Genomic DNA, 15,000 nt, shown 5'->3' on the forward strand with positions numbered 1-15,000 from the left:
TTCCCAGGCACTGCTTCCTCATAGGAAGACGTGTTGGTGGGATTGAGGAGGTCTTCGAAGTATTCCTTCCACCTATCCACAACATCCGCAGTTGAGGTCAGCCGAACACCATCCGCACCATACACGGTGTTGATAGTGCACTGCTTCCCCTTCCTGAGGCGGCGGACGGTGGTCCAGAATTGCTTCGAAGCCGTCCGGAAGTCGTTTTCCTTGGCTTCCCCGAACTCCTCCCATGTCCGAGTTTTTGCCTCCGCTGAAGCTGTACACCGCTTGGCCTGTCGGTACCCGTCCACTGCCTCTGGAGTCCTATGAGCCAAAAGGACCCGATAGGACTCCTTCTTCAGCTTGACGGCATCCCTCACCGCTGGTGTCCACCAAGGGGCTTTAGGATTGCCGCCCCGACAGGCACCAACTACCTTGCGGCCACACCTCCGATCAGCCGCATCGACAATAGAGGTGCGGAACATGGTCCACTCGGACTCAATGTCCAGCACCTCCCTCGTGACATGTTTGAAGTTCTTCCGGAGGTAGGAATTGAAACTTTCTCTGACAGGAGACTCTGCCAGACGTTCCCAGCAGACCCTTACAATGCGTTTGGGCCTGCCAGGTCTGTCCGGCATCCTCCCCCACCATCGCAGCCAACTCACCACCAGGTGGTGATCGGTAGAAAGCTCCGCCCCTCTCTTCACCCGAGTGTCCAAAACATAAGGCCGCAAATCCGATGACACAACTACAAAGTCGATCATGGAACTGCGGCCTAGGGTGTCCTGGTGCCAAGTGCACATATGGACACCCTTATGTTTGAACATGGTGTTTGTTATCGACAAACTGTGACGAGCACAAAAGTCCAATAACAAAACACCACTCGGGTTCAGATCCGGGCGGCCATTCTTCCCAATCACGCCTCTCCAGGTTTCACTGTCGTTGCCAACATGAGCGTTGAAGTCCCCCAGTAGGACAAGGGAATCACCCGGGGGAGCACTTTCCAGTACTCCCTCGAGTGTACCCAAAAAGGGTGGGTACTCTGAACTGCTGTTTGGTGCGTAAGCACAAACAACAGTCAGGACCCGTCCCCCCACCCGAAGGCGGAGGGAGGCTACCCTTTCGTCCACCGGGTTGAACTCCAACGTGCAGGCTTTAAGCCGGGGGGCAACCAGAATTGCCACCCCAGCCCGTCGCCTCTCACTGTCGGCAATGCCAGAGTGGAAGAGGGTCCAGTCCCCCTCGAGAGAAGTGGTTCCAGAGCCCTTGCTGTGCGTCGAAGTGAGTCCGACTATATCCAGCCGGAACTTCTCCACTTCGCGCACTAGCTCAGGCTCTTTACCCCCCAGTGACGTGACGTTCCACGTCCCAAGAGCTAGCTTCTGTAGCCGAGGAACGGACCGCCAAGTGTCCTGCCTTCAGCTTCCGCCCAGCTCACATTGCACCCGACCTCTATGGCCCCTGCTATGGGTGAGCCCATTGGAGGGGGGACCCACGTTGCCTCTTCGGGCTGTGCCCGGCCAGGCACCAAGGGAACAGGCCCGGCCACCAGGCGCTCGCCATCGTGCCCCACATCCGGGCCTGGCTCCAGAGGGGGGCCCCGGTGACCCGCGTCCGGGCAAGGGAAATCTGGGTCCATGTTTTGTGTTCTTCATAGAGGTCTTCGAGCTGCTCTTTGTCTGATCCCTCACCTAGAACCTGTTTGCCTTGGGAGACCCTACCAGGGGGTTTAAAGCCCCCGGACAACATAGCTCCTAGGATCATTGGGACACGCAAACTCCTCTATCACGATAAGGTGGCAGTTTATCGTGCACTGTTATACAAAATTGTATAACAGTGCAAAATATTGCTCAGTTGTAGTTGTCTTTCTTGAACTATTTGGAAAAAAAACATATAAAAATAACTAAAAACTTGTTGAAAAATAAATAAGCGATTAAATTATAAATAATGATTTCTACACATAGAAGTAATCATCAACTTAAAGAGCCCTCTTTGGGGATTGTAATAGAGATCCATCTAGTGGCCTAGTGCAGTGGTTCTCCACCTTTTTTCAGTGATGTACCCCCTGTGAACATGTTTTTAATTCAAGTACCCCATTATCAGAGAAAAGCATTTTTGGTTGAAAAAAAGAGATGAAGTAAAATACAGCACTATGTGATCAGTTTCTGATTTATTAAATTGTATAACAGTGCAAAATATTGCTCATTTGTAATGGTCTTTTTTGAACTTTTTGGAAAAAAAAGATACAAAAAAAAAAACCAACTAAAAACTTGTTGAAAACTAAACAAGTGATTCAATTCTAAATGCAGATTCCTACACAGAAGTAATCATCAACTTAAAGGCCTACTGAAATGAGATTTTCTTATTTAAACGGGGATGGCAGGTCCATTATATGTGTCATACTTGATCCTTTCGCGATATTGCCATATTTTTGCTGAAAGGATATAGTAGAGAACATCCACGATAAAGTTCGCAACTTTCGGTGCTAAGAGAAACCCCTGCCTCTACCGGAAGTCGCAGACGATGACGTCACCCGTTTGAGGGCTCCTCACATATTCACATTGTTTTTAATGGGAGCCTCCAACAAAAAGTGCTATTCGGACCGAGAAAACGACAATTTCCCCATTAATTTGAGCGAGGATGAAAGATTCGTGTTTGAGGATATTGATAGCGACGGACTAGAAAAAAAAAAAAAGTAAAGAAAAAAAAACGCGATTGCATTGGGACGGATTCCGATGTTTTTAGACACATTTACTAGGATAATTCTGGGAAATCCCTTATCTTTCTATTGTGTTGCTAGTGTTTTAGTGAGTTTAATAGTACCTGATAGTCGAAAGGGTGTCTCCACGGGAGTGTTGACGTGCAGTGTCTCAGGGGAGTCGACGGCAGCTGCATGGACGACACAAGCTCAGCTTTTCTCCGGTAAGAAGCGACTTTTTAACCACAATTTTCTCACCGAAACCTGCTGGTTGACATTCCGTCTTGATTCATGTTCGATTGACCGCGCTCTGATCCATAGTAAAGCTTCACCTCCAGGAATTTTAAACAAGGAATCACCGTGTGTTTGTGTGGCTAAAGGCTAAAGCTTCCCACCTCCATCTTTATACTTTGACTTCTCCAATATTAATTGAACAAATTGCAAAAGATTCACCAACACAGATCTCCAAAATACTGTGTAATTATGCTGTTAAAGCAGACGACTTTTAGCTGTGTGTGTGTGCAGCGCTCATATTTCCTAAAAACCCATGACGTCTTGCATACACGTCATTATTACACAACGTTTCCAAGACGAAACTCCCGGGAAATTTAAAATTGTAATTTAGTAAACTAAAAAGGCCGTATTGGCATGTGTTGCAATGTTAATATTTCATCATTGATATATAAACTATCAGACTGTGTGGTGGGTAGTTGTGGGTTTCAGTATGCTTTTAAAGTGCCCTCTTTGGGGATTGTAATAGAGATCCATCTGGATTCATCAACTTCATTCTAAACATTTCTTCACAAAAAAAGACATCTTTAACATCAATATTTATGGAACATGTCCACAAAAAATCTAGCTGTCAACACTGAATATTGCATTGTTGCATTTCTTTTCACAGTTTATGAACTTACATTCATATTTTGTTGAAGTATTATTCAATAAATATATTTATAAAGGATTTTTGAATTGTTGCTATTTTTAGAATATTTTTTAAAAATCTCACGTACCCCTTGGCATACCTTCAAGTACCCCCAGGGGTACGAATATCCCCATTTGAGAACCACTAGCCTACTGGTTAGAGTGTCCGCCCTGAGATCGGTAGGTCGTGAGTTCAAATCCCGGCCGAGTCATACCAAAGACTATAAAAATGGAACCCATTACCTCCCTGCTTGGCACTCAGCACCATAAATGATTCCCGGGCGCGGCACCGCTGCTGCCCACTGCTCCCCTCACCTCCCAGGGGGTGATCAAGGGTGATCGGTCAAATGCAGAGAATAATTTCGCCACATCTCGTATGTGTGTGACAATGATTGGTACTTTAGCTTTAACTTAACTAAAGGAGACTTTTTTATTACAAACAGACGATTCGACATCAAAACATAGAGACGCTTTCTCAAAACGATCACACACTTTTTCGGCTTAAAAATAAAAGCGCTACACTATACATCCGGCTTAACTACATACAGGGTTTCTCCTTGATGTAATACTTCATATTAGCCACCGGACACAATAAAGTAATATAATGTATTGTAGTGTCCAAGAGAAAACAAACACACTGACTTTATTTTTAGCTTCTATTGCCAATTTAATGATAACAATGGGGCCAATTCCAAGAAGTATTTCCTCCGTGTATTGTAGCTGTGATTATATATAAATATATACATCTATATAAATATATACATATATATATATATACATCTATATATATATATATATATATATAGATGTATATATATAGATGTATATATAGATGTATATATATATATATATATATATATATATATATATATATATATATATATATATATATATATATATATATATATATATATGTATATAAATACATATATTTATATATTATCACAGCTACAATGTGCTCGGCTGGCTCTGAAAGAGAGGATCCTCCTGCTTTTCTTCCCTTCCTCTTTCCCTTCCGCTCATCTCGCAGCGCTCAGTCCGCATGACTGACATCCGCACGGACCAAAACATATAATCTGCGTGACCCAGTTTCCATGGCAATGCACGCTGGCTGTCGCTGCAGCGACGCACAGGCAGAAGGAGGTTGTGCCATGCACAACCACAGCCTGTCTGCATACATTATTGCCATACATTTATGTAAAGAAAAAAAAAGATTAATGATTACTGATTTTGTTTTTATTCATGTATCTATCTTCTATTCCTTTATTTTTATTTTTCCCTTTTCATATAATTTGTTATTTCTTTCTAGATATAATTTACTATTTTATTTTTTGGGTTTCATTTGTTCCAGACATGCTGAACTGAAGAAACGTCATTTGTTTATACTTACATGTCTAAAAAGAAAAAGGAAAAATCACAGCTTATATAAACCAGTTAATGATAGTTTCTCCACTTTCTGTGTTTAGAATTTTGACATTTTATAATAGTGAGAGAGCAAATAAAGAAAAAGGAAGAGCAATTGGTAGAAACGAGAAAAAGAGTCAATGTATATATAAATACAAATGAAACTAATTAACAAATAATACAAGTAAAAATAACATAAAAGTACAAAATAAAATATAGAAAAAATAAGATTTAAAAAATCTAAACATGTGTAAGAGCACAAATTGGATAGAAACCTGACATAATGTATGAATATATTAAGGATATCAACAAAACAACAACCTAATAATTAACTGTGTTCAGACAAAATGTTTTTAAAATGTAAGTAATTTTAGTTACTCAATTATTTACCAAAAAGTAATTAATTTACTAACAAAATTACTCTTTGATAAATGTAATTAATTATGAGGGAAAGTAATTAAAACCTTAAATTATCTGGCATATGCAGTTGAGAGACATTTCATGAGAGCAGTGTGCGTGCGCCTTTAATAGGTGCTGCTTGTCGCCAAGTGACGTGTGACGTCACCGAGCGCGAGCTCCGCGCAGGATCTTAGCTCAGCTGTGTTCGTTTGCTTGGCAGCGGTAGTGTCGGGAACTCTGTGGAGCCTATTCACTGGTTTGTGTCGCCTCTGTTTATTAAAAAGATTGAATGTGATTCGATGTTCACAAACTGGGTGTTTTGGATTACAAGCTTGTCACTTCCATCATTGATTTCTTGTTCATTATTCCCTCGTAGTAGTAGTAGTGTATATCTGTGTGTATTACCTGTTGTTGGCTGTGTGATGTTGCCTTCTTCTGTTTGATATCAAGTTCATGTTAATGTTGTGCTAGTTGTTGCTTTCGTTAGTAAAAAAGGTTTTCCTGCATTGAACTTCTGACGCTGTCTTGTAGACATAAAACAACATCAAAAGGGCCACGTTACATCAAACACATATGTGACGGTGTTGTAACGTAGGTAAAATTACTTAGATTGCTTGTTACTAGTAAAAGTTAATAAGTAACGCCGTTATTATAAGCACTGACAATAAATGAATGAAATCAGGATACATGATTTTAGACGCTATGTATTTTAGCATTCTTCTTCCAAAAACCCTGCAAACACCAGTAGAGAAAAGACCAAACCCATGTTGCATTGAGGACATCGGTTGTGACAAGACAACAACAATACGGGCTAATTACAGGTCGCCTGGCTGTTTGCCAAGATGAGGAGACACATTTTATGAGAGGGGAGATTGAGGGCAGCAAGAGAACGCAGCCCTAAATGGCATCAGGATAAATGATACCAGACACTATGGTTCTTTGGCTTCTTCTCATTTTACAGACCTCATAAACACGATTGGGGAAACGATGAAAACCATGCCACATCATTGTAATGAGACAAACTAACAACTAAAGAGGAGAACGACAGCTTTTATTTGAGAGGAGACTGAGGGCAGCAAGAAAACGGAGCACTTCAGCCAAAAGGAGACTGTGGTCTTTAAAAATATATATATATATACATATATATATATATATATATATATATATATATGTATATATATATATATATATACATATATATATATATATATGTATATATATATATATATATACATATATATATATACATATATATATATATATATATGTATATATATATATATATATATGTATATATATATATATATATATATATATATATATATATATATATATATATATATATATATATATATATATATATATATATATATATATATATATATATTATCATGTTAGACCCGCTCGACATCCATTGCTTTCCTCCTCTCCAAGGTTCTCATTGTCATCATTGTCACCGACGTCCCACTGGGTGTGAGTTTTCCTTGTCCTTATGTGGGCCTACCGAGGATGTCGTAGTGGTTTGTGCAGCCCTTTGAGACACTAGTGATTTAGGGCTATATAAGTAAACATTGATTGATTGATTGATTGATATATATATATATATATATATATATATATATATATATATATATATATATATATATATATATATATATATACTTATACTCCGTATTTTTCGGAGTATAAGTTGCACCTGCTGAAAATGCATAATAAAGAAGGGGAAAAACATATATAAGTCGCACTGGAGTATGGAGTATAAGTCGCTCCAGAGTATAAGTCGCACCTGCTGAAAATGCACAATAAAGGGGAAAAACATATTTAAGTCGCACTGGAGTATAAGTCGCATTTTTGGGGTAAATTTATTTGATAAAACCCAACACCAAGAATAGACATTCGAAAGGCAATTTAAAATAAATAAAGAATAGTGAACAACAGGCTGAATAAGTGTATGTTATATGACACATAAATAACCAACTGAGAAGGTGCCTAGTATGTTAACGTAACATATTATGTTAAGAGTCATTGAAATAACTATAACATATAGAACATGCTATACGTTTAACAAACAATCTGTCACTCCTAATCGATAAATCCCATGAAATCTTATACGTCTAGTCTCTTACGTGAATGAGCTAAATAATATTATTTGATATTTTACGGTAATGTGTTAATAATTTCCCACATAAGTCACTCCTGAGTTTAAGTCGCACCCCTGGCCAAAATATGACGAGTTGAGTTTATACCAAAATGGATACATGGATGATACAGCAGAGGATTGGGAGAATGTCATGTGGTCAGATGAAACCAATATATAAGTTTTTGGTATAAACTCAACTCGTCGTGTTTGGAGGAAGAAGAATACTGAGTTGCATCCCAAGAACACCACACCTACTGTGAATCATGGGGGTGGAAACATCATGCTTTGGGGTTGTTTTTCTGCTAAGGGGACAGGACGATTGATCCGTGTTAAGGAAAGAATGAATGGGGCCATGTATCGTGAGATTTTGAGCAAAACCTCCTTCCATCAGTGAGAGCTTTGAATGGTTGACCAAATACTTATTTTCCACCATAATTTACAAATAAATTATTTTAAATTCCTACAATGTGAATTCCTGGATTTTTTTCCGCATTCTGTCTCTCACAGTTGAAGTGTACCTATGATGAAAATTACAGACCTCTGTCATAATTTTAAGCGGGAGAACTTGTACAATCGGTGACTGGCTAAATACTTTTTTGCCCCTCTGTACATGTGTATTATGGTGTCTTCAAAGCGTGCATTATTTTACCAAAATAGGGACTTTTGTCAAGGCTAGAGAACCAATTACTCATGTTTACATCGTTTCTTATGAGGAACTGTGCTCCACTATATGATCTTTTCGATTAACGAACCATGCTCAAGAAGAAATTAAATTTGTAAATCGAGGTTCCATTGGATAAGGTTTTGTTGATGGTTGTCAACATTCGCCAAACACCCGTAAATAAGTTCCTAAATTTAACTGATAACCGTTTCCAGCAACTTACCCGCGGCCTCTTCCACACCACACGTCCGATCCTGTTGCCGTGGTGAAAGAGCGAGTCATCGAACGCAGGAAAGCGGGGGTCTTCGAAGAGCAGGCCGCTTTGCAGGCACTGCCTCTTCAGGGTGGAGTACTGCTGCCCCTCGAAGGCCTTCACCGACGCAAACATACTGCAGCCCTGTGGAGGACGAGATCGGTCAATAGATCTTCTCAGCAAAGACTTCATGATCTTTTTTAATGTGTCTGTTTATTATGCCCCTGAAACTGTGTTCACACTTGTCATGCTTGGTTTGGTTAATAGGAACTGTGGTGCATTTGCTGTACCAGTACGGTACATTTGGTCAAGTCGGAATATGATTATCCAAATCCAGGTGTGCGCTAACAAGGGGGCTGAGACCAATCTTGGACTACAGACAAGAAGCAATGTTGAAATGACAGCTGAAAGCACGCTTAAATGACAAATATGTCACAGAAATAGTCTTGGTCGTAGAGCTCTGCCGATCAATTTGTCATCTATAAGTATCAGACAATTTTTGTTGAAAAGAACATGATCGGCCCCTGCCGATAAATGCCTTCCAAATCAGATGATCTCACAAATTAAAATCCATGCAAAAGAAAATTATACGGGCCCTGTCATGGTCCAAGTTTAATGCCCCCACTCGTCATCTATTTCATAAATATCATCTCTTAAGACTGACAGAGTTCAATATTTATCAAAATGCTTGTTTAACCTATCAAGTCATTTACAGGCTGAATCTTAGGCTCTGTAGCTTGGTTCCTATCTACCATCCCCAGCATGCCCACAACACTCGTAACTTAAATCTGATAACAGGTAAACATCGTCTACTGGCTTGTACCGCTCACAGTGTTGTATGCAGGGGACCAAAGATCTGGAACCAGGTTAATGAGAGCCTCAAGATGCTGTATCCATTCTCCAACTTCAAAAAGAAACTGAAAACTTACCTATTGACCACCTATCTTTAATGCCTCATGTGGGGTAGTGTACTGTTGGGTTTTGCATGGTTGTATGAATGTATGTGTATGTTTGCTTTAGTACTATTATCACGTGTTTATTATATAGCGTTATTGTTGTTTTGTTTTAGTTTTTTGTTGTTGTGCTTGCTACCATGTTTCATCTTTCCATATATATACTGTCCTCTAGACCCCTTGTCAAAAGCTTATTTTAGCTTATTTGGGGGACCCTTTCACGTACCAACATCTTTAAATGATGACATTTCACCACTACTGTAATTGTTATATGGTATTGTGAATAAACTTGAAACTTCAAACTCTATGACTGATTTGGTCACTCGACTGACAGAGGCTAAAGGTTACCAACCTACAATCACCTCCATCGTGGCAAATAAACTAAATTTCTCAGTATCTTATCATTGTCAAGTAACATTATCACTAGACTCTGCTACTCTAGCTAAAATAGATTAAAACATGGAGAAATAGGTGAGTAAGCTTGGGTTCCTCAATGTAAACAAATGGGTGGATCTACACACACATCGACTGTAATGATACCAACTACGAAAGCCGTATATAGTCAATATTACAATGAATACATCTATATTTCTTATTGTTACAAAATCTTTTGCCTTTTTTTATTGTTCATTAAATCATAAAACGTGTCCTTGGACACATGAGGACTTTGAATATGAACAATGTATGATCCTGTAACTATTTGGTATTGGATTGATACCCAAATTTGTGGTATCAGCCAAAACTAATGTGAAATATCAAAACAACACAAGAATAGTTCAGTATTACATTTTAACAGAAGTGTAGACAGAACACGTAAAACAAAAAGTAAGCAGATATTAACAGTAAATGAACAAGTAGATTAATAATCCATTTTCTACAGCTTGTCAAATAGTAGAATGGGAAATGACACAATAAGTTACTGCATACACACTAAAAATGTTGAGTTGAAAATTAACCCAATTTTACCCAACTCAGAATAGGTTCGGAAAAGGACGGACCTCTTATTTGAGTTATTTTAACTCAACGTTTTGGGTTTATTTTTTCAACCCAACTTTTGCGTTGTATTATTTAACCAAATAGTGAAGTTATGATAACTTAATGTTGGGTTACTCCCAACCAAAGTATTGGGTTGAATTATTTCACCCAAAAGTTGAGTTATGTTAACTCAATGTTGGTTGATTCATAACCTAACTATTGGGTTTAATTTATTTAAAACAAAAGCAAAGTATGTCCACTACAATGTTGGGTTATTCCAAACCCAACTATTGGGTTGAGCAATTTAGCATCTCCTTGTTCCAATACTTGGTTAAAAATGATCAATTTAACTGCTGGTTTGTCCTACTCCTTCTCAACTACTGATCAAAATGATTTTTATTGCATTAAAATATACTCAAAAGCAAGATATGACTGACATTCTTTTTTTTTTTACAAGAATTGCGTTGTATTGTCATGGTAGTCCTATACAGCATGCTCAAATATCTTTGTACACATAAGCTGTGTGATTGTAAATAACCTTAATGAGATTAATCCATAATCAACTTCCCTTCAAGAAAAAAGTACCTTTTTAATTTAAAAAAAAAAAATCTTTTTACCCCAAAATGTGTTACTAATTAAAAAAACAACCCAAAAATGGTTCGTAGTTTTGAAAACCCACAAATTTTGTTAAAAAAATTCCCTTATAACCCAAAAAATAGATTGCTCTTCATAAAAAGAATTCCAAAATTTAACCCAACACTCGCAACTCATAAATTGGGTTATCAAAATAACCCAGCATCTTTTAGTGTGTAGGTTAGCAGCCACAGTAGGAGCCTTTTTAACCCTTTGGCTTACTTACCACTAAAAGAGAAGTTGTTTAATATGCAGATGTGGGTAGAGTAGCCAGATATTGTACTCAAGTAAGAGTACTGTTACTTTAGAGATGTATTACTCAAGTAAAAGTAAGGAGTAGTCACCCAAATATTTACTTGAGTAAAAGTGAAAATTATGTTGGGAAAAAACTACTCAAGTACTGAGTAACTGATGAGTAACCTGTTCGTTTAATAATGACGGCAACAAGTAATGCACAAAAACATAAAAATATGGATTGAAAAATTAAGAGCCAGGAATATCTCTTAAGCAACTAAAACAATAATATACATTACATAATATATATTTGTTTTTACACTGTGTTTATAAAAAACATTGAAAATTAAATTTACATTTGCAACCTCATTATACTATTGGCTAAGTTTTATATTCATAAATGTAAGTTTCTCAATACCCGACCTGTTTTTTTGTGCCTTTAAAAAAGATTTAAAACTCTACATTAAAACACTCTACCTCTAACAACCAAAAAGCTGGGAAAACGATGATGCTGTGTTCCAAATTTAAGTTATTTACTGAGAGCTTATGGCTTTGGACTTTGTTTATTACATATATATATATATATCTTTTTTTTTGCATTCTAATTTAGTTACTTTGAATTTACAACCCCCGGCGCTGTTTTTGTACTTACTTTGATTATTATTTTCAATTGTTTGTAAATGTTGAAATTTATAAATAAAGGTTTATAATTTTAAAAAAAGTGTGCGGTTAATCATGTGACTGCCTGGCTCTGTTTGATTGGTGAAACGGAGTCAAAAGTCACCAGTGACTGCATTTGATTGGTGAAACGGAGTCAAAAGTCACCAGTGACTGCATTTGATTGGTGAAACGGAGTCAAACGTCACCAGTGACTGCATCTGATTGGTGAAACGCATGCATGTGATGGATCCTACTTTGAAGGTCTGTCTGACAAAACAAAACAAACAAAAGGTACATTAACAGATCGATAAAAATCAGTAGCGAGTACCGAGTTGAATGCAGATAAGAGGAGCGGAGTAAAAGTAGCCTTTCTTCTCTATAAATATACTTAAGTAAAAGTATGTTGCATTAAAACTACTCTTAGAAGTACAATTTATCCCAAAAGTTACTCAAGTAGATGTAACGGAGTAAATGTAGCGCGTTACTACCACCTCTCTTAATATGTTATCTTATTTAATGCCATAATTGTTTATTTATTTAAATAGGAAACAACATTTTTATGTATCATAAGATTTTCTGTTAAAAATAAAACCATACTTGCCAACCCTCCCGGATTTTTCGGGAGACTCCCGAAATTCAGCACCTCTCCCGAAAACCTCCCGGGACAAATTTTCTCCCGAAAACCTCCCGAAATTCAGGTAGAGCTGGAGGCCACGCCCCCTCCAGCTCCATGCGGACCTGACTCAGCAATGTAGTGACCCTCTTAAACAGGACAATACTGCCATCTACTGTACATAGAATAGAATAGAAAGTACTTTATTGATCCCTGGGGGAAATTCAGCACCATAGTTCGCTCACAATAAACAATTAAAATAATAAATAATATAATATCATTTATTATTAATCTACATATATTCTTCATTTAAGTGCAGTCAAGGAACATATGCATTAGGGAGTCTGTTCTGAAGCGCACAGTAAAGAGACGTAACTTCATCACCTCGCCTGGTTATTGACTCCAACCCATATATTACACCGTCGACGAGCAAAATTAAGAAATACGCTTGCAAATTCCAAAATGAATGGAAAAAAGAATTTCTGTTTATCCAGGTAAGTTCGAAGGGGAAGGGGTATGTTGCCTGTAAATTTTGTAGAACAGACTTCTCCTTTGAACACGGTGGCCGAACGGATATACTCAGTCATGAACGGTCAGCGAAGCACAAAGCGTCCGCAACGCAGCATCGTTCACAACCCAGTATTATAGGCCACCTCACAAAATGGAGACCCGATGGTGTAACTTATGCTGAGACAAAGATGGCTATGCTGATAGCTGGAAGCAACATCGTGTTCTCCTTTGCGGATGTCTACAACAAATCCGTGAAGGATATGTTGCCGTATTCGGAGATCGCTCGCCAGTACGCAAATGGCAGAACAAAGGTTACTCAAATAGTGAAAGGTAAGTGTTGTTGTTTTTTTTTAGTAACCAGCAAGCACAGTACAGTTAGTAGAACAACTGTTTTTATAGGTGCCGTCGGAAATTCAAATATTTATTTTATTTATATATATAATAAAATAAATATATATAGCTACAATTCACTGAAAGTCAAGTATTTCATATATATATATATATATATATATATATATATATATATATATATATATATATATATATATGTATGTCTTGATTGGATTATCCAGAGAATAGTGCTCGATACCGTGGTAGAGCGCAATATGTAGGTGTGGGAAAAATCACAATCATCTCTTGATGATTAAGGGAACCCCTCATGAAACAGTTCTGTAGAGATGAAGTAGTCTTGTGATTTTTCCCACACCTACATACATATATATATATATATATATATATATATATACATATATATATATGAAATACTCGAGTTGGTGAGTTATATTCCTTTCCTCTTAACCACGCCCCCCGCCCCAAACACGCCTCCACCCCACCCCCGATCACGCCCCCCATCTCCCACCTCCCGAAATTGGAGGTCTTAAGGTTGGCAAGTATGAATTAAACTGACACTGAAATTTTTTGTGGTACCCTTTATTTTGAAAAGTATCTAAAAGTATCGAAATACACTTTGGTCCCGGTGCCAAAACACTAGTCTTGACTAACTAACGTATTAGCAAGGGATGCGCACCAGAGTTTCTTTTAACCCAACAAAATTTGGCAAGAATTACAAAGCACCCTCGGGCCTTCGAAGCTGGGAATGTAAATATAACATAATGGAAAAGTAACCAATCCAGCAGACGGCATTTTGGTTTGGACGTCCAATCAAGTCCTTACTTTATGCATATTTTCTTAATTGTGCAGCCTTTGGTCACATGACAAAGATACCTGCTGAATGGTTCGCACCAAACTAGGGAACCAAACCACGAGTGTGCAGATACTTGAATCCACCGGGTCCAAATGATGAATCTGCCAATGTGCTGATGTCCTCCAGGGCCTAATTAGCACAGCAATGCAGAGAGCGGCAGACATGCCCACATTGATCAGCCGACTCGGGGAACAGCCAGTCTGGGCTGGGCTGCGCTAAAATGGAGCCGTTCCGAGTCGTGATCGATAACTGCGCCACTAGATAAAGCTCTCTATCATTTAACCTAATTCTTCCCCGGCAAACATGATTGTTCAATCTCGTAAATATTAATATTGATGTCTTACCTGGGTGATTGAGCTCCATCTTGTTACCACCATAGTATCGATTTTACACCAACGAGCCCGAATGCCGACGATGCAGAGCTATCATTGGAACTAAATAGCATGCGTCAAAGTTTCTAGATACTAAAGGCGGGGGAAATAATAAATTTTTGGATTAATCGCAATGCGGACATATAAAATCAAAAAATCAACAAAGGATGTAGTTATTGTAAATAACGTAATGCAGACAGTTGTAAAATATGACTGACCGCAGCGAGCCACCTCACTGAGAGATCCCACCAGCTCCTTTACTGTATGGCACTTACTGTATGTTCTAGTTTTGCACACATTTTATATACATAACATAATAAATGTGATGTGAATTCATTTAACTGTTTCTTACTACAAATGCACTGTTTTTGAATTTTGAAAATGATAAA

General features: G+C 38.2%; 1 protein-coding gene across 2 annotated transcripts in view; it reads right to left on the reverse strand.

The window, feature by feature from the left end:
- Positions 1 to 15,000, reverse strand: part of capn5b (calpain 5b) — a 138,263-nt gene that overhangs the window by 93,175 nt on the left and 30,088 nt on the right. For both annotated transcript variants that reach the window (XM_061898927.1, XM_061898926.1), the window contains exon 2: positions 8,429 to 8,602. In XM_061898927.1, coding sequence (XP_061754911.1) covers positions 8,429 to 8,593 — 165 coding nt within the window. In that variant the 5' untranslated portion in view covers positions 8,594 to 8,602. The remainder of the gene's footprint in view (positions 1 to 8,428; positions 8,603 to 15,000) is intronic.

This window comes from Nerophis ophidion, linkage group LG04, assembly GCF_033978795.1.
Source record: "Nerophis ophidion isolate RoL-2023_Sa linkage group LG04, RoL_Noph_v1.0, whole genome shotgun sequence".
In the NCBI taxonomy this organism is placed as follows: Eukaryota; Metazoa; Chordata; class Actinopteri; order Syngnathiformes; family Syngnathidae; genus Nerophis; species Nerophis ophidion.